Genomic DNA, 27,766 nt, shown 5'->3' with positions numbered 1-27,766 from the left:
AGAGAGACTTTCCTCTAGATACTCCCAAGAGGCTTCGAACAGGAGGGAGAGGATCCCTAAATTCTCTACTAATGGCTCCTCCTCTTTAAAAAAAAAATCCAAGGAATGAGATTGTATACCCCTCAAGTTTTTTCCTGTGTCACTGCTAATCCTTTTCTGTTTTTAATCCTTGTTTCTCTTTCAGGAAAAGGATCTGTTTGCAGGATTGGGCCTGGATTCCTCTGAGACAGAGAGGACTCTGTGCGACACCAGAGATTGGCCACTGGGTAAGGAGGAAGTAGATTTTCTCTGTTTGGTCGCATTCTGTGAATCTTGAATCTAATTTGTGGTTTCTTTTAATCTTTTAATCTTTTTTGTTTTTGGAAAGACAAGTGGGGCCCAGAGCCCCAAGGAGGGGAGATGTATTTTTACAAAACTATAATATGAAATGGGTGCAAAGGTCAACATGCCCTTGGTGAGTGAGACTTTTGTGAAGGGCCAGCTGGAGTTAGAGAGGCACTGCTGAACCTCTCAGGTGAGCATTCCCTCTTGGCTTCCCACTTACTTCTGTCTCCCGCAGGTGACCAGGTGATGTCAGCAAAACCTCCTCCTGCATCTTTACCTGGTGGTGAAGGAGAAGCAATGGCTGTGGAAGCAGATCAGGTAGAAGGAAAGAGCATTGTGGGGAAGGGGGCTGAGGGGTGGGGCAGCCAGGGTCCCTCCAGACCCAAACAAATCTCTCTCCTCCTCTGGGCTTCTGTCAAAACCACCCTTAAAAAGGCTGGAAATGCCATTTGAGAAGGTTAATGTGCAGAGAATAAGGATCAGCCACCTTGCCTTAACTTGCCTTTTGAATGTCGCTAGTCTGATTTATCAGTCATTATAATTTTATTTCTAGATTGATCTAGAACAGCCACCTCACCTTAACTCGCCTCTTGAATGTCGCTAGTATGATTTCTCAGTCATTGCAGATATACAGTGGTACCTCGACTTACGAAGACGATCCGTTCTGCGGCCGTCTTCGTAAGTCGAGGTTTCCGGATGTCAAAGCGCCGCTTGTGCGCATGCGCAAAGTGCGATTCCGCGCTTCTGTGCATGCGCCAACCGTGCGTGCAGCTTTGCGCAGGTGCAGACCGCGCGCACCTGGCGCATGTGGTGAAAAGACTTCCAGGGTTCTCGACTTCAGAAGTCGAAACCTTCGGAAGTCGAAGCGTTCGGATGTCGAGGTATGACTGTATAGATGATATAGATAGATAGATGATAGATAGATATAATAGTAATATATTGTTGTTGTTATTATTATTATTATTTATACCCCGCCCATCTGGCTGGGTTTCCCCAGCCACTCTGGGCGGCTTCCAACAGAAAAATAAAACACAATAGTCTATTAAACAGTAAAAGCCTCCCTGAACAGGGCTGCCTTCAGATGTCTTCTAAAAGTCTGGTAGTTGTTTTCCTCTTTGACATCTGTTGGGAGGGCGTTCCACAGGGCAGGCGCCACCACTGAGAAGGCCCTCTGCCTAGTTCCCTGTAACTTGGCTTCTCGTAGCGAGGGAACCACCAGAAGGCCCTCGGTGCTGGACCTCAGTGTCCGGGCAGAACGATGGGGCTGGAGACGCTCCTTCAGGTATACTGGACCAAGGCCGTTTAGGGCTTTAAAGGTCAACACCAACACTTTGAATTGTGCTCGGAAACGTACTGGGAGCCAATGTAGGTCTTTCAGGACCGGTGTTATGTGATCTCGGCGGCCGCTCCCAGTCACCAGTCTAGCTGCCGCATTCTTGATTAGTTGTAGTTTCCGGGTCACCTTCAAAGGTAGCCCCACGTAGAGCGCATTGCAGTAGTCCAAGCGAGAGATAACTAGAGCATGCACCACTCTGGCGAGACAGTTCATGGGCAGGTAGGGTCTCATCCTGCGTACCAGATGGAGCTGATAAACAGCTGCCCTGGACACAGAATTGACCTGCGCCTCCATGGACAGCTGTGAATCCAAAATGACTCCCAGGCTGCGCACCTGGTCCTTCAGGGGCACAGTTACCCCATTCAGGACCAGGGAGTCCTCCACACCTGCCCGCCTCCTGTCCCCCACAAACAGTACTTCTGTCTTGTCAGGATTCAATCTCAATCTGTTAGCCGTCATCCATCCTCCAACTGCCTCCAGGCACTCACACAAGACCTTCACTGCCTTCACTGGTTCTGATTTAAACGAGAGGTAGAGCTGGGTATCATCAGCATACTGATGGACACCCAGCCCAAACCCCCTGATGATCTCTCCCAGCGGCTGCATGTAGATGTTAAAAAGCATGGGGGAGAGGACAGAGCCCTGAGGCACCCCACAAGTGAGAGCCCAGGGGTCTGAACACTCATCCCCCCCACTCTCTGCACACGGCCCAGGAGGGAGGAGCGGAACCACTGTAGGACAGTGCCCCCAGCTCCCAACCCCTCTAGACGGTCCAGATAGATGATAGATAGAGGATTTCAACATATGCAATAAGAAACAAACTGATGTAGAAATAATAATAAAGAACAATATTAAGAAAAGAAAGAAAAAAGAGAGAGAAAATAAAATATGCAACCACTATCATAACAACAATCCCAACAAAACACATATATAGTTCTCATTTTATCTTAATCTTTGATCCACATACTGAGAATTTCATCCTCCCCTCTCCCACATGGCAGGCTTCCTCCTTTCTCAGCCTCTCACCGTGGGAAAATCCCTCTCTCACACAGGCCCCTTCCTCTTCTGTCCATCACCTCCGCCACCAACCCGGAGATTTTATCTTTTCCCGGTAGGATGACGGATGTCTCTCAGAACATCTGAGGCGTCTGCTCTTTGACCATCCCTTACCCTAAGCAAGGTTAGAGGGCCAGATTAACAACCTGACCGTCTCTTATCACGGCATAATTATCTCTGCCAGTCACGAGCCAGAAGAGAAGACTTCATTCTGCCATTCCTCAAACCCAGAAGTGTCGATGAGTTTTCTTTCTAAGCACTGAATGCTAAAGTAGACTTCTACACAGCTGACAAACCATACTGAGCAATGGTCAGGATTCACTTCAAGAGCCCCATCAGTTGCACTCGGGGGCTTCTCCCCATCCCACTTCTTCCTATCCCTTTGAGGTCCCACCCCGAACATCACATGAGAGAGCAGAGTGGGGACCCTTTTGCCTGGCAAATGGGAAAGCTTGCACAGTTGGAAGGATCTGAATAACACAATATTGAGTTCTACCCATTTACACAAAGTTTGAAGCCCATCATTAAAATACACAATAAAGTAATTCCATTAAGGCATTAAAAGACGCATCCACAAAACAACCCAATTAAAAGACACAGCAAAGAACAGGCAGAAAACAACAGAGCAATGATGTGTATCTTTTAGGCAGTCTAAGAGGAGGACTTTTATCTATTTCTTTTAGGGTTCACGGTGCTTTGAAGATGTCGCTGTTCATTTCACAGATGAGGAGTGGGCATTGCTGGATCCTGGCCAGAGAGCTCTGCATAAGGAAGTCATGGAGGAGAATCGTGAGATCCTGGCTTCTCTCAGTAAGCCTCCCTGTTGGATCATAAAATCTGTTTGGAAATTACATAAATATCTGTATGTGATGAAGCTCAGAGATTTTGGCGGAACTCAACAGCTCAGCTTGCAAAAATCTAGGCTTCTAACACCCCTCACAGCTCACCTTGAACGGAGGTTGATGCTTTCTCTGTGACTATTCTTCCTCCGTTTATGCCTTTGAAACCATGGCCAGGTTGCTCTGAATTGCTCAGGCCTTTCAAAATAAAGGCTTCAGAGTAGTGAGGGAAGTTGAATTAGCTTCTGTCAGGTTCTTTTGTTTTTGTTTTTACCCTCTATTGGTATTCGGCTGACCAAAGAGACTATTGACATTGAGATGGAGCAGATTCCATGATTGGGCCAAACCAAATCCATCTCGGAAAAGAGACGAGCTTTTCAAGTCTCAGGTTCTCATAGATATTTCAGTTCATGCCAAGGGCAGGGAACAATCTAGAAAGTTCTCACATCTAACTCCCTTCAGTTCTTCCTCTATCACAAATGTTAATCAGTATTGTTCACTAATTGGGGTCCCAATTTGTTTCTCGGGTTCAGATCCATTTCCCTCTTTGTTACAGGTGGCGAGGAAATGGAACTTAAGAACAGGGGAGGCTGTGAGAAAAGCCACACAGAGGAGATGCCATATCCATATTTGGAATGTAGAGACAACTTTAGCCAGAGCGGCCCTCTCACTTCCATTCTAGGAATTCAAAGCGGAGAAAAACCTTATGAGTACTTCGAATGTGGGAAAAGCTTCAGCCTGGTCACTCATCTCACTTCCCATCAAAGGATTCACAGTGGGGAGAAACCATATCAGTGCTTGGAATGTGGAAAGATTTTAACCACAAAGCAATGTCTTATTTTCCATCAACTCATTCATACAGGAGAGAAACCCTATCAGTGCTTGGAATGTGGAAAGAGCTTCAGTAAAACGGCCCATTTCATTTCTCATCAAAGAATTCATACAGGGGGGAAACCGTATCAGTGCTTGGAATGTGGAAAGAGCTTCAGTAGGAAGGCCCATTTGACTTCCCATCAGAGAATTCATACAGGACAGAAACCCTATCAGTGCTTGGAATGTGGAAAGAGCTTTGGTCGGAAAGACAGTCTCACTTCCCATCAAAGAATTCATACAGGAGAGAACTCACACCAGTGCTTGGAATGTGGAAAGATGTTCACCACAAATAAAAGTCTCACGATCCACCAAAGAATTCATACAGGAGAGAAACCCTTTCAATGCTGGGAATGTGGGAAGAAGTTCATCAGGAGGAGAAGCTTCACTTCCCATCAAAGAATTCATACAGGGGAGAAACTATATCAGTGCTTGGAATGTGGAAAGAGCTTTTATAAGAGGGACCATTTCACTTCCCATCAAAGAATTCATACAGGGGAGAAACCCTACCAATGCTTGGAATGTGGGAAAAACTTCACTCGGAAGAACAGTCTCACCTCCCATCAAAATATTCATACAGGTGAGAAACCACATCAGTGCTTGGTATGTGGAAAGATTTTCACCAGGAAGAAAAGTCTCACTTCCCATAAAAAAATACATACAGGAGAGAAACCCTATCAATGCCTGGAATGTGGAAAGAGCTTCAGATGGAAAGAAAGCTTCATTTCCCATCAAAGCATTCATACAGGGGAGAAACCCTATCAGTGCTTGGAATGTGGGAAGAGCTTCAGTCGGAAGGACAGTCTTCCTGCCCATCAAAGAATTCATAGAGGGGAGAAGCCCTATCAGTGCTTGGAATGTGGAAAGAGCTTTTGTCAAAGGACCAATCTCACTGCCCATCAAAGAATTCATACAGGGAAGAAACCCTATAAGTGCTTGGAATGTGGGAAGAGTTTCACCTGGAAGGAAAGCTTCACTGCCCATCAAAGAATTCATACAGGGGACATACCCAGAGGGGAGAGGCTGCTACCTTCTCAATGAATCTGTTTCACTGTTGAAAAGCTCTTACCGCCAAAAAGTTCTTTCTGATGTTTTGTTGGAATCTCCTTTCTTGTAATTTGAAGGCATTGGTTCAGGCTCAACTTCACATGCTCCACTCCCATGTGACTACGCCAGGTCTCCTCTCTGTCTCCAGAAAAGTGGACACGGAGCAATGGATTCAAGCTACAAGAAAGAAGATTCCACCTAAACATTAGGAAGAACTTCCTGACAGTAAGAGCTGTTCGACAGTGGAATTTGCTGCCAAGGAGTGTGGTGGAGTCTCCTTCTTGGGAGGTCTCTAAGCAGAGGCTTGACAGGCATATGTCAAGAATGCTTTGATGGTGTTTCCTGATTGGCAGGGGGTTGGACTGGATGGCCCTTGTGGTCTCTTCCAACTCTATGATTCTATTCTTCTTCTCCAGGCTGAAAATGTGCAACACCCATGGGCGTACCCAGCGAGGGGCAGGGGGGCAGCTGCCTCCCCCCCCCGAAGCAAAAAAAATATTAAATGGTTATCTGCTCAGCAAAACTTCTGTCTCTCCTACAGCCTGCATTGTCTAGCTGCTTCCGGGCTTGGGCAGCTAACCCACCTCCTGCTTGACTGGGCTGGCCTTGCCAAAGCAGCTGTTGCTTTGGGGACCAGGAGGCGGGATGTGCGCGGGGCTGGAACTATGCCAGCAAGTTTGGAAAACTCAGCAGTGGCCAGAGGATTGAAGATCAGTCTACATCCCAATCCCAAAGAAGGGCAGTGCCAAAGAATGCTCCAACTACCGCACAATTGCGCTCATTTCACACGCTAGCAAGGTTATGCTTAAAATTCTACAAGGCAGGCTTAGGCAGTATGTGGACCGAGAACTCCCAGAAGTGCAAGCTGGATTTCGAAGGGGCAGAGGAACCAGAGACCAAATTGCAAACATGCGCTGGATTATGGAAAAAGCTAGAGAGTTCCAGAAAGACATATACTTCTGTGTCGACCACAGCAAACTATGGCAAGTTCTTAAAGAAATGGGAGTGCCTGATCATCTCATCTGTCTCCTGAGAAATCTCTATGTGGGACAAGAAGCTACAGTTAGAACTGGATATGGAACAACTGATTGGTTCAAAATTGGGAAAGGAGTACGACAAGGTTGTATATTGTCTCCCTGCTTATTTAACTTATATGCAGATTTCATCATGCAAAAGGCTGGACTGGTTGAATCTCAAGCCGGAATTAAGATTGCTGGAAGAAATATCAACAACCTCAGATGATATGCTGATGACACAACCTTGATGGCAGAAAGTGAGGAGGAATTAAAGAACCTTTTAATGAGGGTAAAAGAGGAGAGCGCAAAATATGGTCTGAAGCTCAACATAAAAAAAACCAAGATCATGGCCACTGGTCCCATCACCTCCTGGCAAATAGAAGGTGAAGAAATGGAGGCAGTGAGAGATTTTACTTTCTTGGGCTCCTTGATCACTGCAGATGGTGACAGCAGTCACAAAATTAAAAGACGCCTGCTTCTTGGGAGAAAAGCAATGACAAACCTAGACAGCATCTTAAAAAGCAGAGACATCACCTTGCCGACAAAGGTCTGTATAGTTAAAGCTATGGTTTTCCCAGTAGTGATGTATGGAAGTGAGAGCTGGACCATCAAGAAGGCTGATCGCCGAAGAATTGATGCTTTTGAATTATGGTGCTGGAAGAGACTCTTGAGAGTCCCATGGACTGCAAGAAGATCAAACCTATCCATTCTGAAGGAAATCAGCCCTGAGTGCTCACTGGAAGGACAGATCCTGAAGCTGAGGCTCCAAGACTTTGGCCACCTCACGAGAAGAGAAGACTCCCTGGAAAAGACCCTGATGTTGGGAAAGATGGAGTGTACTACTGTAGGAGAAGGGGACGACAGAGGATGAGATGGTTGGACAGTGTTCTCGAAGCTACGAACATGAGTTTGACCAAACTGTGGGAGGCAGTGGAAGACAGGAGTGCCTGGCGTGCTATGGTCCATGGGGTCATGAAGAGTCGGACACGACTAAACGACTAAACAACAACAACGTTGCCCTCAGACTGGGGCAGAGGGAAGGGAGTTGCCCTGAAGAAGAGGCAGGCAGGCTTTCCCCAGCAAATAGCCAGAGGTCCAAAGTTTGGAGCAATGAATAACCTGGTTTTGCCCCAGATGGTTTATTATATCCTTTTTAGGGAGGATATGTCATGTATATCCTCCCATATATGCAACATCTGCTAACATCTGTATTTGGACCAGCAGCTTTTGTCACATCCAAGATGCCTGAGATACTCAAACACTTGATCGAATCGAATTCTTAGAGGCTAAAAAAACAGTTACTGTATTCCTTTTTATAGATGTTTAGTGTCAATTAATCAATTTAACTCTCAGACTTTGAAAAATGAATGGAATAAAGAACTAATGGCCCCATCTCAATTAAACAATGGGAAAATGTTCCAGCCTCAATATCTAATGTGTCATTAGATTATAAACAATGTCTCATACAACAAAAGATTTTATTTAGATTTTATCCATTATGATAGCATAAACATGTTCTAGTGGTGACAACATGTTGTTGCAATTAGGAGAATGCCTTGTTGAAACATATGTTTAGACAGTGTTTGACATTGCCATTTTTTGGGGGGGGGGGAGAATACTAGCATGTAGAAATCTATTGTGCGGAAACCCAGCCAGTTAGGTTGTTGTTATTACTACTAGCTGGCCCTGCCACGCGTTGCTGTGGCTTAGTCTGTGAAATAGGCCCTCAGAGTCCCCCTTCAGACTCCCCTGTAGGCCCCACTGAGCTGTTTTGTGTCGGTGCGGAGATCTCCACGGAGGGCACGGATTGTGGATCGGGTAGGATGGTGAAGGCCGAGACCTATGGGGGGATCTCTAGAGAGAGAGGGGATCTCTGGGGTAGGTACCTCCCTAGTGAGAGGGGTCTTTGGGGAATGGGCTACTGTTGGGGTGGCCTGGTCCCTGGCAGAGGTCTGTTCTCCGGGGTGGGCTATGTCCCGGGATGGTGGGGTGGATGGAGAGTGGCCGTCATTTTGCCAGTGGGCGGGATTTTGAGTGTATGTTTGATTTTGTTTGGTGGGGTGGATGGGGAGTGGGCGGGATTTTGGCAGTATGTTGGATGTTGTTTGTTGGATGTCCACTGGAGGGAGCAATTTTTTTGTATACAAATCCGGGTTTCTACCTGTCCAAGGTGTGTGTATGGACAATGTACGTGGATAGAGACACTCTCACATGTGCTCCCGATGTTGTCACGGCTAAAAATTGGCCGCTGTTTCTTTAATGCTGGGGAGCTGGGTCAGCATGAGTCAGCAGCCTGCAGTGACTCATGCAACCTTTCACCTAATTGTATTATACCTGTATATATGTTGGTGGTGTTTGCTGGATGTTAGTTGGTTGTTGTTGTGGTTGGTTGGTTGGAGAAAGCTGGTGGTGTTGATGTCTGTCGTTCTGCAGTTAAAGGCTTTTAAGAATAAAAGCAGAATATACTCTGCAAGGACACTCTTCGTGGAGTCTTTTGTGCCAGGCAAAGCAGGTCAGAAGCTTTGGCATATTTTTTCAAAACACTGACAGGTTATGGGCCCAGTGTTTCTGAGCATGTGCAGAGTGCAAAACGACTAACAGCATCTCAGCAGGGAGCTGGTGAGTCCTGGTGGTGCATTGAGCCAGTGGCTGTGCGTTGGAGCAGTTGGTGACAAGCTGTAACTGTCTGCAGCGACGCTGGAGCAGCAGGAAGGCACCCAGCATGGGCTACTGGAGCAGCTTGACTCACTACAGGACCGCAGCAGGCGACTCACAGAGCGGCTACATTGGTTGCAGAGCCAGGTGGAACCTGAGGGTCAACAGAGGCAGCAGCTAGAAGCCGGTGAGTGCCAGCCAGGACCATCCAGTCAGACTCTAAAGAAAGAGTCTGGAGAGATTGCTGGAGGCCCTTCTGAAGGGGCTCAGCAAGCACCAGCAGAGATGGCAGATTTCCAGTCTTCCCAAGTTGTAAATATTGGGGGAGGCATTCCTTTTGAACTTCTCTCAGAAAGCAACTGGCTGAGTTGGTCAATAAGAATGGAGTTGTTGCTAAGGAGAGATGGACTATGGGACTGTGTTGAGACTGAGGTTTCAAGATGGGACTCTGCTGATAAAAAACGACTGGATGAAAGGGCTCGTACCCAAATTATGCTGTGTTTGAGCAACTCCCAGTTACTACATGTTGTGAATGCCAGCACAGCGTTTGAGTGCTGGAATTTATTAAGGGCAGTGCATGTCAGAGAAACTGCTGGAACCATCATTTCTCTGACCAGAAGGCTGTTCAGGACTGTTATGAAAGAAGGTGAGAGTTTGGCAACTCATCTTCAAACGCTGAAATCTCTGTTTCTACAACTACAGCAGAGAGGTAAGCGTTATGATGAAACTGATCAAACATACATTATTCTTTCGAGTTTGCCTGATAGCTGGATGCCCGTGATTAACAGCATGGAGAGTATGCGTCCCAGAGATCTGACCCTTGAGTATGTGGTTGGAAGATTGACCGAGGAAGCAGAGAGAAGGTCAGATAGACAGGCTGAACTCCAAGAGAGGAGGAGTTACAGCCGAGGGGGCCAGCAGCAGAATCTGCCAAAGGAGCAAAGTCAAGATTTGGACTTGGCCATGGCAGTGAGGAGGTGTTTTAGATGCAACCAACCAGGGCATCTCCAGCGTCAATGCAGGGCAAGACTTCCAGGAGACGACGTGGAGCAGAGACAGCAATCGACACAGAAACGTAAGCAGAAGGGGCTCTCTTCAGGGAAGAGGAACACGCGTTCTGCTCAGTTTGTTTCTGCATTTTCTCGAGAGGAGAGGAAGATACCTCGAGGAACGTGGTTGCTGGACTCTGGCAGCAGCAGCATAATCTGCAACAAACGGAAGGACTTTAAGACCCTGGGAAAGCCAGTCGATGGAAAAGACTCTATCTATCTTGCTGATGGTCATAAAAGCAAGATTAATGGCCAGGGAACATGTTTCCTGCAGTGTTTGAACACTACTCTGCCAGAGACTCTGTTTGTAAGCAGTTTGGACTATTGTTTACTGTCTGTAAGTTGTTTGATTAAAGCAGGGTATAGTGTTGAGTTCACGCAGGATGGTTGTCTGATAAAGAAAGGAACTCAGGTATGTGGCCATGCAAAGATAGAAAATGGGCTGTATGTAATGCAAGACAAGCCTGTTAAAGCAGCCCAGGTGGTTCAAGAGAATTTGCCAGTTCATAAGGGGTGTATACATGAACTACATAGGAAACTGGGTCATGCAAATTTTCGTGTGCTTTCAGAGATGCAAAAGGTGTGCAAGAACCTAAAAGTAAAAAGCTGTAACTGTTTTTTAGACTGCAATGTATGCAAAATGGCCAAATCTAAGAGGAAGCCTGTGGCTTCTAAAAGTGACAGAGTATCTAAAGAGGTTTTAGAACTTGTCCATTGTGACGTGATAGGCCCTTTTCCACAGAAGACTGAAGGGGGCGCCAGATACGCTTTTCTGGTGATAGATGATAAATCACGTTTTAGTTGGCTGTTTTTGCTAAAACAGAAGTCAGAGTGTTTCCCCACATTCAGAGAATGGGTTGCCCAAGCTGAAAGGCTCTTCAATCGCCCTGTTGTGCAGTTGCAAACAGATAGGGGCGGGGAATTTTTGAATAAACAGTTTGGGGCATGGTTGAGACGTAAGGGGATCACTCATCGTTTAACTAACCCTTATAGTCCTGCAGAAAATGGTCTGTGTGAAAGACGTGGGGCTGTAATACAATCAGTAAAGGACTGTCTGCTAGTGGATGCAGGATTAGGTCACAACCATAGGCTGTGGGGTGAAGCTTTTCTCACAGCGAACTTCCTGATTAATAGAACCTGGTCTAGCTCTATAAAGGATATTCCTTATCGTGTGTTGTTTGGGAAAGAACCAGAGTGGACGATGCTCCATAACTGGGGTTCTTGGGCACATGTAAATATCCCCAAAGCTCAGCGCCAAAAAGGGAGCGCTAGAGCACAGAGACTGCGTTTTGTAGGATATCAGTCCTATGGCAAAGGGTGGCGTTTCAGTTTACGCCCAGGACGCGTGGTTCTGTCACGAAGTGCAGACTTCGCTGACCAGGACAGGTGGACCATGATCCACGCGAACCCAGATTGCCTACTGCCCCTGCAAGTAAGAGAGGAGGTTTCTTCTCAGCCATTGGCAACACAGGAGCAGGATGAGGAGGAGGCACAGATTTCCCCAAAAGATGTGACAATAGATGATACTTCTTCTCCAGAGGCAGAGGAAGAAGAGCCAGAGATAAGTGAGCAGGAAGAAGTAATTTTGCCTAGACGTTCTCAGCGTTCAAACAAGGGTGTACCTCCTCAGCGTTTGACCTTAGGAGTGAGAGCATGTAATATGAATTGTGTAGAGCCACAAAGTTATGATGAAGTCTTAAACTTACCCCCTGGGGAACGTGCTTTGTGGCAACAAGCTATGAAAGAAGAAATGGACTCTTTTAAACGTAACAAAGTGTTTGAGGTCATAGTGCCGCCACCTGGTGGCAGAGTGGTGTCATGCAAGTGGGTCTACAAAAGAAAAACCCTTGCATCGGGGGAGCCACGTTTCAGAGCCAGATTAGTAGCCAGAGGGTTCACTCAGATTAAAGGGGAGAGCTATGACGAAGTGTTTTCTCCCACTTTAAGGAGTGAAACTTTTCGTTTAATGCTTTCCATTGCTGCTGTAAGAAAACTAGCAGTCCACCATTTTGATGTTGATGCTGCATATTTGCATGCAAATTTAGACCATGAAGTGTTAATGAAACAACCCCCAGGTTTTGAAGAGAGGAATGGTGCAGTCTGGCGTTTAAAAAAGGCTGTTTATGGACTCAAACAAAGTGGAAGATGTTGGAACCAATGTTTAAATGAAGCCCTTGTAAAACTAGGTTTTAAAAAGAGTGTGGCTGATCCATGCCTGTACACCAAGGGGACAGGCAACAAATATCTAATGCTCTTAGTCTTTGTAGATGATTTGCTTGTAGCAGGGAGTTCCACAGATGAAATCCAGAAGCTCACTAGTCAGCTGGAAAAGAGGTTTAAGCTTAAAGCCTTGGGGCCTGTAAGCAATTACTTGGGAGTAGAAGTAAGGCGAGAAGCTGATGGAAGCTTTCTATTGAGCCAGAAAGAGAAAATTAATCATCTGATAGAGCAGTTTGGTATGGAAAACTGCAAACCAGTTCAAACTCCCATGATACCAGATTTCACAAAGATAGTGTGTGATGATGAATTTGATCAGCCTGAGTTGTATCGCTCAAAAATAGGATCATTGCTGTATTTAAGCCAGTGGTCAAGGCCAGACATCGCATGTGCTACAAATGTTCTGAGCCAACGTGTATCTAAACCCAGTACTGTTGATTGGTGTGGTTTGAAAAGGCTTATTCGATATCTAAAGGGGACATCAAGTGTATGTTTAAAGATATCTAGTACACAAGATGAGAGGCTAGAAGTATTTGTTGATGCAGACTGGGGGAGCTGCGTAACTACCAGAAAATCTACAAGTGGAATGGTTGTGATGTTTGCAAATTCCATAATTGGATGGCGTTCGAAGAAACAAGGATTTGTAGCAACTTCATCCTGTGACGCAGAATATGGGAGCCTGTCGCTAGCATGCAATGAAATTGTGTGGTTTATACAGATTCTAAAAGATCTAGATTGTAAAATAGATTTGCCTATCCAAGTGTATGAAGATAGTCAATCATGCATTGCATTAGCGGGCTCAGAAATAATGAAATCCGCATCGAAACATATTGCCATCCGTTATGCAAATGTTAGAGATTGTGTACAGAATGGGTTAATCAAATTGGAGTATTGTCAAACACAAGATAATATTGCTGATTTGTTTACCAAGCCTTTGCCAGCAACATGTCATAGGGAATTGATGACAAAACTGGGTTTATGTATATAGTATATGCATGTTTTGTTTTCTGTTGGAGTTTTTGCATTTAAAGAAACAGAAGGGGTGTCACGGCTAAAAATTGGCCGCTGTTTCTTTAATGCTGGGGAGCTGGGTCAGCATGAGTCAGCAGCCTGCAGTGACTCATGCAACCTTTCACCTAATTGTATTATACCTGTATATATGTTGGTGGTGTTTGCTGGATGTTAGTTGGTTGTTGTTGTGGTTGGTTGGTTGGAGAAAGCTGGTGGTGTTGATGTCTGTCGTTCTGCAGTTAAAGGCTTTTAAGAATAAAAGCAGAATATACTCTGCAAGGACACTCTTCGTGGAGTCTTTTGTGCCAGGCAAAGCAGGTCAGAAGCTTTGGCATATTTTTTCAAAACACTGACAGTGAGCAAATTTGAGGACGATCGGGTAAGCGGTTGTGGAGAAAGGTTCGTTGGAACAAACATTCACCCTCTACATATATATATATATATATATATATATATATATATATATATATTAGTATTATTAGATAGCATCATCTGAAACTATGTACTTAATCCATGGGGCATGGCAAATGGTCAACATGCCATATATTGCTGGGCATATAAGACAACCCCCAACTTTTCCAGTTAAATTATAGAGTTTGGGATATACTCGCCATATAAGAAATACGACCCGGCGTATAAGACGACCCCCGACTTTTGAGAAGATTTTCTGGGGTTAAAAAGTAGTCTTATACGCAGGAATATACGTAAATGGATTCTCTGGGCCCTTACATCTGCAAAAAGAATAATATTAAGAACCTAAGATAAGATTGCAGAATCAGGCCAATGGCTCATCTAGTCCAGCCTCCTGTCTTCACAGTGGCCAACCAGAAGTCCCAATAGGAAGCTTGTGAGCAGGATCCAAGCACAAGAGTCCTTTCCCCTCCTCTGGATTCCAGAAACTGGTATTCAAAAGTATTTCCTGCCTCCTTCGGTGGAGGTAGAGCATAGGCATTGTGGCTTGTACTAGCCATCCATAGCTCTCTCCACCTCCGTGAATTTGTCTTTTTAAAAAGCCCTCCAAGGGGGTGGTGTAACAGGGAGTCCTTGGAGCACCCCACAATTGCCTAACCTTGACTCCCATAGGTTCTGGTCGGGGGTCACAAGCAAGAGACTTCCGCCAGGAGATAGAAGCAAAACAGCGGCCTGTGGGTCTGATCTTTATTGTTGCAACCAGACTTCCAGCTACCACAAAGACAAAGCAGCCAGAAGCCCCCAAACCATGGTTACATCCGTATTTTAAAGTTCCCCCTAATGCATCTCAGGATGCATCATCAAGACATCATAGGCTTGTCACAGAAAGGGCGTGGTCTCAGGTAGAACCTGGGAACCAAGCATGCTCCTGTCAATCAAATATTGGCATGTACTCCCAAAGGAAAGTATTGAATATCACCGGTCATGACCCCGTGGCTGTATCTTGCCAGGCAGACATGTGACTGTGCATCTCGGGGATTATGGTGGGCTCCCTGACCCCTCCCCTAAAACCTCACTTCCCTGGGCCCTAAATGCCATTGGAACCGAGAAGACGGATGCGGCGAGTGATTTCTTATGAATTTCTAAAGTTTTCCCATTAAGCCAGGACACAGATACGTTTATCAGCGAATTGCTCCCTTGGGTATTGGCCTTTTCCCTGTTTTCCTCTGTTGGAGACCCGGGTCTGGCTCGGTGGGGAGTCGCAGGGTCCTGAGCTGAGGAGCCTCCCTTGCAGATGCAATGCAAGGCTTTGCAGATATAGAATCCTAGAGTTGGAAGAGACCCCAAGGGCCATCCAGTCCAACCCCCTGCCGAGCAGGAAACACCATCAAAGCATTCTTGACATATGCCTGTCAAGCCTCTGCTTAAAGACCTCCAAAGAAGGAGACTCCACCACACTCCTTGGCAGCAAATTCCACTGTCAAACAGCTCTTACTGTAAGGAAGTTCTTTCTAATGTTTAGGTGGAATCTTCTTTCTTGTAGTTTGAATCCATTGCTCCGTGTCCGCTTCTCTGGAGCAGCAGAAAACAACCTTTCTCCCTCCTCTATATGACATCCTTTCATATATTTGAACATGGCTATTATATCACCCCTTAACCTTCTCTTCTCCAGGCTAAACATGACTCCTATGCTGCTGTCTTTTTCTCTTGACTTGGTGGGGGAAAGGCAGAGAATGCGCGCGAGGGAACGGGTTGGTGATGCGCAGCGGAGACGCTTTGTCTTTAACGATGGACTATGGTTTGTTGCCCGTTTGGGGCAGCAGAGGTTGGGGGCTTCAGCTGGGGATTCTTGCGCTGTGATTCGTGCCCTGCGGGCGATTGATGCCCTTTTTTTGGGGGGGGGCTCTTCCAACTCTTCCATTCCCTGATTCTCAGAGGGGCTTCCCTGCTTCTTGTCCAGCCTTTCCTCCTGCAAGTTGCTCCTCCTGTTTCTGGGCCAGGGAGGGAGAAGCTCAGCCCAGCCCCCAGCCAGCGCCTCCCCAAACCCCAAACAAGCCTCTGCTTGTGATGCAGCAGCTAAAAAAGCTGCTGCAAAAAAGCCAATGCAATTCTGGGCTGCATCAATAGGAGTATAGCATCTAGATCTAGGGAAGTAATAGTACCACTGTATTCTGCTCTGGTCAGACCTCACCTGGAGTACTGTGTCCAGTTCTGGGCACCACAGTTCAAGAAGGATACTGAGAAGCTGGAACATGTCCAGAAGAGGGCAAGCAAAATGGTCAAAGGCCTGGAAACGATGCCTTATGAGGAACGACTTAGGGAGCTGGGTATGTTTAGCCTGCAGAAGAGAAGGTTAAGGGGTGATATGATAGCCATGTTCAAATATATAAAAGGATGTCATATAGAGGAGGGAGAAAGGTTGTTTTCTGCTGCTCCAGAGAAGCGGACACGGAGCAATGGATTCAAACTTCAAGAAAAAAGATTCCACCTAAACATTAGGAAGAACTTCCTGACAGTAAGAGCTGTTCGGCAGTGGAATTTGCTGCTAAGGAGTGTGGTGGAGTCTCCTTCTTTGGAGGTCTTTAAGCGGAGGCTTGACAGGCATATGTCAAGAATGCTTTGATGGTGTTTCCTGCTTGGCAGGGGGTTGGACTGGATGGCCCTTGTGGTCTCTTCCAACTCTAGGTTTCTATGATTCTATATACACATATGTAAATACAGTATACATACCGTATATGTTTATATCTCTTCCAACTCTATGATTCTATGATTAGGAAGAACTTCCTGACAGTAAGAGCTGTTCGACAGTGGAATTTGCTGCCAAGGAGTGTGGTGGAGTCTCCTTCCTTGGAGGTCTTTAAGCAGAGGCTTGACAGCCATCTGTCAGGAATGCTTTGATGGTGTTTCCTGCTTGGCAGCGGGTTGGACTGGATGGCCCTTGGGGTCTCTTCCAACTCTATGATTCTATGATTCTAAGCCTCCTGTGCTCCTGGTGCGCTCGAGAGGGAGAAAAGAGGGAGCTTGCCGAGCTCAGCTTGCATGCCAAGGGTTAAAAGGAACCGAGCTGGATTCCTATAGAGGACAGGAAGTCCAGAGCAAAAGCCCCTCCCTCGCCAGTCTTTCCCTGCGAGGAAGGGGCGCTTTTGTTTCTTTGGGCGAATTGGAGCCGGCTGGGAACGCGGTGAGTTTCCCCTCTCCTCTCCCCCCCCCCGGGTGCACTGGGGAGAAGGGGAGTCCCAGGGCAGCAGGGGGAGGGAGGGTGTAGCGGGGAGGGGGGACCCCAAAGAAGGACACGGAGGGTCTTGCAGGGGAGGGAGGGGCGAGTTGGCAGGAGGACGGCAGCTGGATCCTTTGGGGAGGGTCTTGGCGTCGAGGAAAAAAGGCGTTGGGGGGGGGAATCCAATTCATTTATGAATAGAGGTTGCAGCCGGACGGAAACATTCAGACGTGAAATACTGTACACGCTAAAACCTTCAATTGCATGTGGAGGAGCTCAGCATCGGAAGAGAAGAGAAACCCTGCAGGATCAGGCCAAAGGGCCCCCCCCAAGAGTCCAGCCTCCTCTTCCGCCCTGAGCCCGGTTTTTGACTGGGGAGGGCGGGGTATAAATAAAATTTTTTTTTATTATTATTAAATTTGGCCGATGCAATAAAAAAAGAGAGAAGAGAGAGAGAGAGAGAGACTTTGGGCAGATTGAAGGCGGATAAAAGAAAGTCCTTCCTTCCTGGGACTGGTTCCCGTAAGGGGCAGAAATGGGCACCACCGAGGTGCCTTTGAAAGAGGATGAGGCCAGTTGGTGGAGCAGGAGGAGAGGGCGGTGGCCGGGGGGGGGGGGCTCCTCTGCCCTGTCTCCCTGTCGGAGGCTGCAAGGCTTCAGAGTCCCACTTGCTGCAGGTGGAGAGAGGGGCTCTTGCACCCCAGTCCTGCTGGTGGGCTTCCCTTAAGGAGCCCCTGTTTGGCCCCTGTGGGAAGAGGAGGCTGGACTCTTGGGGGGCCTCTTTGGCCTGATCCTGCAGGGTTCCTCTTCTCTTCCGATGCTGAGCTCCTCCACATGTAAGTGGGCCCTCCGTTCTCCTTCCATCAGAAGCAAAGATTTCCCCACCCCCAACAGCCCATGAACCAGACAGGGCTGCTATCCAGACTCCTGGCTGACACGGGTGTGTCCCTTCAGACATGCAACCCTTCCGATGTTCAGAGGATATTTTGAGACTGAACAGAAAGCCCTCTGGAGAAGCTTAGCTGTGATTCCTGGGGCTGATTCATCTCTCAGAAAGTCCAGCACTTCCCTGCCCATTTTGCACGGTCACTTTCCCTCTAGGAGGGCTAGAGACTTGCTTCTCGTTCTCCTCCTTCTCCTTCCTTTTTAAATAAACCTCATGGTCTGGGTTGTGGCGCAGTCAGGAGCTGGCTCTCCCAAGACTCATACATGCTTCTTAATGGAATCCTTTCCTTCTCCTGACAATGTGTCAGTTTTGTAACGCAACCATGTGCTTTCATTGTAGAATTTCCTATTACCTCTAATTCGGACAGACAGAACTTGGAGGTTTCCTGAGAGCACAGATGGATGATCAACACTCAGTTGGTCCTGAAGCAGGAAGAGGCCATGCCATCCAAACTGGGAGCAGTGGGGGATTCTGGGAAAACTCTGTGCAGAAGATCCTGGGTGAGGAGGACGCCCTCCGCTCCGAGGTGCAGAGCCAGCAGTTCCGGCAGTTCTGCTTCCAGGAGGCCAAAGGACCCCGAGAGGTTTGCAGCCGACTCTACAACCTTTACCATCGATGGCTGAAGCCAGAAAGGCACACGAAAACTGAGATGCTGGATCTAGTGATCTTGGAGCAGTTCCTGGCTGTCTTTCCACCAGAGATGGAGAGCTGGGTGAGGGAATGCGGAGCCGAGACCAGTTCCCAGGCGGTGGCCCTGGCCGAAGGTTTCCTCCTGAGTCAGGCAGAGGAGAGAAAGCAGGTGAGAGAGACTTTCCTCTGGCTCAGAACATGAGAGAGAGAGAGTATCCCAAAATTCCCTACTAATGACCCATTCCTTTTTGGAAAGCACCCAAGGAATGAGATTGGATGCCTCTGCCATTTATTTTCTAATAGTTCTCCCCATTCTGTTTTGAATCTTTGTTGATCTTTCAGGGGAAAGATCTGTTTGGAGGAATGGGCCTGGATTCCTCTGAGACTGAAAGGACTCCGTTGGATACCAGAGAGAGGCCACTGGGTAAGGAGGAATGTGTGTGTGTCCCCCGCTCTTTGGTGACATTCTGTGGATTTTGAAACAAATCCGTGGATTCTATTCATCTTTTGGGAGAAGGCACTTGGGAACAAGAACTCCAAGGAAGGGAGATAGATGTACAGTATTTTTACAGAGCTAAAATATGAAGTGAGTTGTCTCCAGAGTCAATGGAGTGTTTCCCTGGGGGTGAAGTCAGACTGCTGTGTTAGCACCAACTTCCCCGGAGAGCAAGCGAGGGCAGAGTGTCTGGAGGTCCTGACCCCCCGCTCAGCCTTGCTTATGTGGCCAAGGAAAGCAGAGCAAGACATTTGGAGCCTGCCTGGCTGCAAGAGTTGTCGGAAGGTCTACAAGGTGCCAGGTCTACAAGGAGGATTCCCTGGTTCTGAATGGGGTAACTGTGCCCCTGAAGGACCAGGTGCGCAGCATGGGAGTCATTTTGGACTCAAAGCTATCCATGGAGGCGCAGGTCAATTCTGTGTCCAGGGCAGCTGTCTATCAGCTCCATCGGGTACGCAGGATGAGACCCTACCTGCCTGCAGACTGTCTAGCAAGAGTGGTGCATGCTCTAGTTATCTCCCGCTTGGACTACTGCAATGCGCTCTACGTGGGGCTACCTTTGAAGGTGACTCGGAAACTACAACTAATCCAGAATGCGGCAGCTAGACTGGTGACTGGGAGCGACCACCGGGACCACATAACACTGGTCTTGAAAGATCTACATTGGCTCCCAGTACGTTTCCAAGTGTTGGTGCTGACCTTTAAAGCTCTAAATGGCCTCGGTCCAGTATACCTGAAGGAGCGTCTCCACCTCCATCATTCTGCCAGGACACTGAGGTCCAGCTCCGAGGGCCTTCTGGCGGTTCCCTCATTGCGAGAAGCCAAGTTGCAGGGAACTAGGCAGAGGGCCTTCTCGGTGGTGGCGCCTGCCCTGTGGAACGCCCTCCCAACAGATGTCAAAGAGAAAAACAACTACCAGACTTTTAGAAGACATCTGAAGGCAGCCCTGTTCAGGGAGGCTTTTAATGTTTAATAGATTATTGTGTTTTATTTTTCTGTTGGAAGCCGCCCAGAGTGGCTGGGGAAACCCAGCCAGATGGGCGGGGTATAAATAATAATAATAATAATAATAATAATAATATATTATTATTATTATTATTATTATTATTATTATTATTATTCAACCATCTTAGGGACCCCACTCTGCTTTACTTCAAGGCAGCAGCCATGGATTTCCCCTCAAGTTTTACTACTCCTGAAGCCTTTCTCACAAATGAGCATAGCTACAAAGCAGCGGAGGTTTAGGATCAGAGTTCTCCACCTCCCAGATGGGTTACCTTCCCAGGTTGACAGGTCCCACCTGCCCCTTTGAAATGGGTCCCAATGTCAAAATGTGCTCAGCAGACGAGACATTTTCAGAGGCCCGCCTGTAGTTTGATACCTAGTGCTCAACGTCAGAGGAAAGCATGCCCTCATGGCCTCCCACCCACCTTTGTCTCTTGCAGGTGACAGAAGGATGCCAGCAAGACCTCCTCATCCATCTTTTCAAGGTGGCAGAAGGGAAGCAGTGGCTGTGGAACCAGATCAGGTAGGGGGAAAGAGCACCGGGGGGGGGGGCAGCCAGTTGCCTCTGGGCCTGAACAAATCTCTCTCCTCTTGGCTTCCATCAAAGCTGCCCTTAAACAAGGCTGCAAATGTCATTCATTTATGTGCTGAGAGTAAGAAATAGCTGCCTCCTCTGAGCTTGCATTCTGAATGTCGCTAGTATGATTTAGAAGTCATTGCAGCTTTATTTCTAGAGTCACCACTGAATGCTAAAATAGGCTTCCATGCAGTTTACACACCATACCAAACAGTGGCCAGGATTCAGCTAACCAGCCCCATCAGTTTCACTGGGAGGCTTTCCCTCCCCTCCCTGTACCCACATGTGCCTCTTGAAATGGGCTTTAGGGTATCAAGAGGGTTCCCCCCTCCTGAATGGCACACAGGGAAACAAGAGCGGAAATCCTCCTGTCTGGCCAAGGGGGATGTTACGCAGCTGGGAGGATCTGAAGAAAACAATGTGGAGTTCCACCCGTTTACACTAAGATTAATGTCCGTCATTAAAATACACGATAAAATAATTCCATGGAGACATTAAAAGAAGCATCAATAAAATGCACTGGCAAAGGGATCCCATTAAAACGACACAGCAGAGAACAGACAGAGAACTACAGGGCAGGCTTCCAGTCCCACCTGCCTTAACGGAGGCAGCCCCCATCCCATAACAGCGGTGAACAAAATGCAATGATGGCAGAAGGCAAATCATCCTTGCAAATTCCCCCCAGAGAGGGGTGGGAATGGGCTTCACTTGCACTTTGATTGGTACCTGGCATTTGCTCCTGCATGGAATATGGGAGGCAGGGAGGTGCTGAGTGCAAAAGCACTTTGCCTGGCGAAAACCCTCCTATGCCGCCATTAAGAAGAAGAGGTTCTCCATTTGTCATTGATATGAGCTTTCATGTGCATGATGTATCTGAAGAAGTGTGCATGCACACGAAAGCTTATACCAATGACAAACTTAGTTGGTCTCTAAGGTGCTACTGGAAGGAATTTTTTTATTTTGTTTCGACTACGGCAGACCAACACAGCTACCTACCTGTAACTAGATCCATTTAATTGGATCTTTAATTGGCTTTAAAGTACCAGCACATGATGGAAAAGGGTTGCAACAACATACTTTCGAATATACAGTCATACCTCGACATCCAAACGCTTCAACTTCCGAAGTCGACAACCCCGGAAGTCTTTTCGCCGTGCGTTCCTGGCGCATGCGCAGAATGTCGGCATATGCGCAGAAGCGCGAAATCATGCTTCGCACATGCACCGTCTGCGTGCTTCGACATCCAAAAACCTCGACTTATGAAGACGGCCACGGAACAGATCGTCTTCGTAAGTCGAGGTACCACTGTACCAGCTACATGGATCAAAGGTTTGAATTGAGATTTTCTTTGGCGTGAGAGTCGGTTGGGGAGAGGGAAGCCCACAGTTTGTTTGTTCTAAGTTTCTTTTATATATTTATGATTCAGCCACCCTCTCTGGAAAATAAGATAAATAGCTATTTACAAGTGAGGAAGGGATGTTGGAGTAATATTGATATGAACAAGCAAAAATGGAAACCGTGTATGATCTGAAATGAAGAAAGGAGGAGGAGGGGAAGTTCAAGTATGACTGTGTTGGAAAGACAGTAATTCCCCTCACCCCCGTTTAAAAACAAGAGATAAGGGAAAATAGAGTGAGATTTGTGTGTGATACTGACAGAATGGTATTTGAAGATAAAGTTCAATTGGGCCATGTCTCTTGTTGTAAGGAAAAGAATTTGGAGGCTGAGATAAGGCTACAGAGATTCTGGGAGTTGGAAAGGAGTATTAAATCTTTAGCATGTTTGAAAACTGCCCACCATTTCCTAGGGTGAGGGGGAAATAGTGAAGATCTGTGACATTGTTTTACTAGTGAGACAGAATAGTTTCTAGCATACTGTTGCCTGTTCCAAGACATCGACGCAAAGGACAGAGAGAGAAGACCTCTGAGAAACTTCGAGATTCGGTTCCATCCCAAGCCATGATAGGAGAAAACAACAACTGGGAAGTGAAAGACAATATCATATATGGACAGAAGGAATCTCCATGGATATAACAGTTTTCACACGCAGGGCAGAATAAAGATAATAGTTTCAGTTCCTCACTTGAAGCTTTATAAATTGATCTATTGTAACATCACAAATGGAAATAATTATGTAGCTGTTGGCTAAGGGATTATTATTATTATTAGTGAAATGTAATTGACATTAATTAGGTTATGGAACACCCAAACCATCATGTGGGGAGTCACTTTAACTAAAATGTATTAATTGGAAGTTGATTGGCACTTTGATAATTGTATAATTTGGGAATTAATTGCTATTGTTATAATTTGGCTATTATTGGGGGTATATTGGAAAACTAATTTTAAAAAATTTAAAAGAAAAAAGAAAAGAACAGAGCAATGTGTTCTTCATTCTGACTAAGAGGAGGACCTTTTTCTTTCTCTTTTAGGGTTCCCTGTGCTTTGAAGATGTCACTGTTCATTTCACAGATGACGAATGGGCATTGCTGGATCCTGACCAGAGAGCTCTGCATAAGGAAGTCATGGAGGAGATTTGTGGGATCGTGGACTCTCTTCGTAAGGCTCCCTGTTGGATCATAATACATGTTTGGAAATTCCATACATAGTTCAATTTGATCAACCTTCCAGATTTTGGTGGAACTCCACAGCACCATTTACAGCATCTGGGATTCTAATATGCTGCACAGCTCACCTTAAATGGAGGGCTAAATACTGTTTTGTCTTTGAATATTCTTCCTCCAATGACTAGCCTGGTGTGAACTGCCTGGGCCTTTTTAACTGTTGGTTTTAGAGAAGGGACAGAAGTCAAAGTAGCTTCTGTCGGGAGTTTCTGTCTTTGCTTCTGTTGGTTTTGGTTGAGCTAAGAGACCACTGTCATTGGAGATGGAGCAGATTCCTTGATGGGGTCAAACAGATTTCATCCCAGGAAAGAGCTAGGCTTTTCAAATCTCAGGTCCTCATAAATATATCAGTTAATGCCAGTCAACAAATTAAGTGAACCCTATAGTAAGACTCACTTCAGTTCTTCCTCTATCACAAGTGTTAATTAGTATTGTTCAAAAATCGGGGTCTCCATCTGTTTCTCGGGTTCTAATACATTTCTCTTTGTTGCAGGTGGCGATGAACTGGAAATTAAGAACACGGGAGGCAATGACAACATCCACACATTGGAGAAACCATATGAATATTCTGAGTTGGGAAAGAGCTTCAGTCTGACCAGCCCTCTCACTGCCCATCACAGCAAAGAGAAACCATATCAGTGCTTGGAATGTGGAAAGAGCTTCAGTCTGAGCACCCATCTCACCTCTCATGAAAGAATTCACAGTGGGGAGAAACCGTATCAGTGCTTAGCATGTGGAAACAGCTTTAATTCCAAGAGAAGTCTCACATCCCATCAAAGAATTCATACAGGAGATAAACCCTATCAGTGCTTGGAATGTGGAAAGAGCTTCAGTTGGAAGGAAAGTCTCACCTCACATGGAAGAATTCACACAGGGGAGGAACCTTTCAAGTGCATGGAATGTGGAAACAGTTTCAATTCGGAGAGGAGTCTCATTTCCCATCAAAGAATTCATACTGGTGAGAAACCCTATCAGTGCTTAGAATGCGGAAAGAGCTTCAGTCAGAGGGCCAATCTCACTTTCCACCAAAGAATTCATACAGGGGAGAAACCCTATCAGTGCATGGAATGTGGAAAGAGCTTCAGCCAAAGGGCCAACCTCACAGCCCATCAAAGAATTCATACAGGGGAGAAACCCTATCAGTGCATGGAATGCGGGAAAAGCTTCAGTCACAGGGCCCATCTCACTTCCCATCAAAGAATTCATACAGGGGAGAAACCCTATCAGTGTGTGGAATGTGGAAAGAGCTTCAGTCGGAAGGAAAGTCTCACTTCCCATCAAAGAATCCACACAGGAGAGAAACCATATCATTGCATGGAATGTGGAAAGAGCTTTAATGTAAGCACAAATTTCCATCAACATCAGAGAATTCATCGTGGGGAGAAACCATTTCAATGCCTAGAGTGTGGAAAGAGCTTCACTCAGAAGGAAAGGCTCGTTTCCCATCAAAGAATTCATACAGGGGAGAAACCTTTTCAGTGCAAGGAATGTGGAAAGAGTTTCACGTGGAAGGACAGTCTCACTTCTCATCAGAGAATTCATACAGGGGAGAAGCCCCATCAGTGCTTGGAATGTGGAAAGAGCTTCAGTCGCAACTCAAATCTCGTTTCTCATCAAAGAACTCACAGCGGGGAGAAACCATTTCAGTGCATGGAATGTGGAAAGAGCTTTGCCTGGAAGGAAAGTCTCACTTCCCACCAAGCAATTCATACAGGAGAGAAGCCCTATCAGTGCTTGGAATGTGGAAAGAGCTTCAGTAAGAGAGCCAATCTCACTTCCCATCAAAGAACTCACAGTGGGGAGAATCATAGAATTGTAGAGTTGGAGGGGACCCTGATTATCATCTAGTCCAACCTCTGCTTATAGACCTTCAAGGATAGAGAAACCACCATCTTCCAAGAGAGTCTGTTCCACTGTTGAAGAGCTCTTAACCACACCGGCTCTCTAACAAGACTCTCAGAAAATGTGCGTCCATGTGGGTCTGCTTAAAGTTCGGGTGCGACCTTCTGGTGTTTGTATCAAAATAATGTAATAATGGTAACTACAGTGTAATAGTAGATTTAATGTTAGCTAGGGGTGGGGATAGCGTGAATTTGGAATGCTGGGGTGAGTGGTGACTGGCTGGGAGTTTGAAAAGGCGGTTGAATAGAATCATTGAATCATAAAAACAACGCAGCAAAAGTTGTGATAAACCGTAAGTAAAAAAAATGCACAACCAAACTGAACAATTTTCATATAAATCACAACAAAATCTACAACAAAGATACAAGAAACCAACAGGAACAAACCCCACCCCCACCCACTAAGCCCAGGAGTCTGTTCAGCACCCTCCGCTTCTGCAGCTGGAGTCAGTCCGGTCCCTCCCAGGCCAAATGGGAAAGGCCTGTAAGGAGGGAGCACATCTCCCAGGACTTGCAGCCAAGATGGTCTCTGGCCTCTTCAGTAGAGACGATGGGAAGGTGGAGTGGAATGGAATGAGAGAGTGGTGGCAATTGTGGAGCAGGGCTGGTTAGATCCGTAGTAGAGAGATAGCATTATAATCCCCATTGTTGCAGTTGTAGTAAAGTAGCAACAAAAAGGAAAAGAAATGGGAACATTTGAAACCATACGTTTATGTACACAAAGTTACCTTGAAACCCTTGCTTATTTTTTAATAAATCCATTGTATTCCACCACTCGGCTCATTTTTCACTTCACATTTGGGGTGAAGTGTTCAGATTAGGGTTCTCTGGGGGAGTTTGGTGGAAGACCCAGCTCCTTAGCTGTGCACCTCGAATGAAGCGGGAAGGTGGCACAGAGATGGATGGGCAGGGCCAGAGCACCTCTGAGCAAAGGCGGTGGGGGCTCAACATGGGGAGATAAACTAGAGCGCACTCACAGCACTCAAAGCACTGCAGAAAAACAAATGGCCTTCCTCCCTTCATCCCTTACCAGGACGGACGGACGGGGGGCTGGCTTATGGTGATACCCCCTTTGAGACACCCCACCAACTGTTGTTGGGTCCTTCTGTTAGAGCAAGGAAAAATGGGAAGGTAACCAGGGAAAAGAAGAAGCAAAATGCACTTTGAAGTCTTAGATTGTCTCTATTGATTGTGATCAAGGTTCAGTGTCCCTGCAAGCGAAGAAAAAAATGCAGCCTGGGAAAAGGTGTGCAACTGTCTTTTAAATATTTGCAATCTGGGACGCTCCCTTGTCAAGCAGCAGTCAGAAATACAACTGGGGTGGGGAGGCTACAAGGGGGTCAGACAGGTCAGGGTTCCATGAAGATTAGAGAATTGACATATTCCAGACACAGCTGACACAAGGCCAATATTGACCCTGGAAATAGGTTTTTCCTGGGGTTCGTCCCCTCAGGCAGCACACCTGGGCAAACAGTACAACATTTGAAGATAATTGGCTTGTCTCCCATCGATTGAAAGAAGTTCATGGAAGATAGTAGGCTTCCCAAAATGCATGGGGGAACACAGCACACAAGTTCCAAAAGAAAGAACCGTACATTTACGAATGATTTTCTATGAAGTTTCATTGAAAAATACAAGCTTTCCTTTGTGAAACAGCTCAGATAGAATGTTTCCACTTTCCCAGGAAAGGAGGAGGAGGAGAGTGACAAGGTGGCCTTGGACTGGGTCAAGGCCTGAGTTGGGGGTGTCCTCTCTCTCTCTCTCTCTCTCTCTCTCTCTCTCTCTCTCTCTCTCTCTCCAGCCCTGCATCCAAAGCCATGAGATGGTGGCTTCGATGGTCATCTGTCTCGGATTCTTGCACTGTGATTCTTGCACTGCGGGCGATTGGACCAGATGACCATTGAGGGTCCCTTCCAGCTCTCCCACTCCCTGATTCTCCAATGGGCTTTCCTGCTTTTTACACAGCCTTTCTCCCTGTAAGTTAAAAAAAATTCTTCCCAGTAGCACCTTAGAGACCAACTAAGTTTCTCATTGGTATGAGCTTTCTTGTGCATAGAATCATAGAGTTGGAAGAGACCACAAGGGCCATCCAGTCCAACCCCCTGCCAAGCAGGAAACACCATCAAAGCATTCTTGACATATGCCTGTCAAGCCTCTGCTTAAAGACCTCCAAAGAAGGAGACTCCACCACACTCCTTGGTAGCAAATTCCACTGCCGAACAGCTCTTACTGTCAGGAAGTTCTTCCTAATGTTGAGGTGGAATCTTCTTTCTTGTAGTTCGAATCCATTCCTCCGTGTCCGCTTCTCTGGAGCAGCAGAAAACAACCTTTCACCCTCCTCTATATGACATCCCTTTTATATATTTGAACATGGCTATCATATCACCCCTTAACCTTCTCTTCTCCAGGCTAAACATACCCAGCTCCCTAAGCCGTTCCTCATAAGGCATCATTTCCAGGCTTTGACCATTTTGGTTGCCCTCCTCTGGACACGTTCCAGCTTGTCAGTATCCTTCTTGAACTGTGGTGCCCAGAACTGG

The 27,766-nt window shown here is 46.5% G+C and overlaps 2 protein-coding genes across 2 annotated transcripts in view; both read left to right on the top strand.

Moving 5' to 3' along the window:
* LOC132592724 (zinc finger protein 883-like) overlaps nucleotides 1-27,766 on the top strand; it is a 40,427-nt gene that overhangs the window by 503 nt on the left and 12,158 nt on the right. The window lies entirely within an intron of this gene.
* On the top strand, nucleotides 151-25,997 carry LOC118090867 (zinc finger protein 345-like). The gene is made up of 4 exons (XM_060279372.1): nucleotides 151-642; nucleotides 3,400-3,526; nucleotides 4,112-5,357; nucleotides 23,946-25,997. Exons 1-4 carry the CDS (start codon nucleotides 571-573, stop codon nucleotides 25,171-25,173), a joined length of 2,673 nt encoding a protein of 890 aa, XP_060135355.1. The 5' UTR covers nucleotides 151-570; the 3' UTR covers nucleotides 25,174-25,997.

This window comes from Zootoca vivipara, chromosome 10 (assembly GCF_963506605.1).
Source record: "Zootoca vivipara chromosome 10, rZooViv1.1, whole genome shotgun sequence".
Classification (NCBI taxonomy): Eukaryota; Metazoa; Chordata; class Lepidosauria; order Squamata; family Lacertidae; genus Zootoca; species Zootoca vivipara.
The sequence above is the reverse complement of the archived record's forward strand: the minus strand, read 5'-3'. Positions and strand labels throughout refer to the sequence as shown.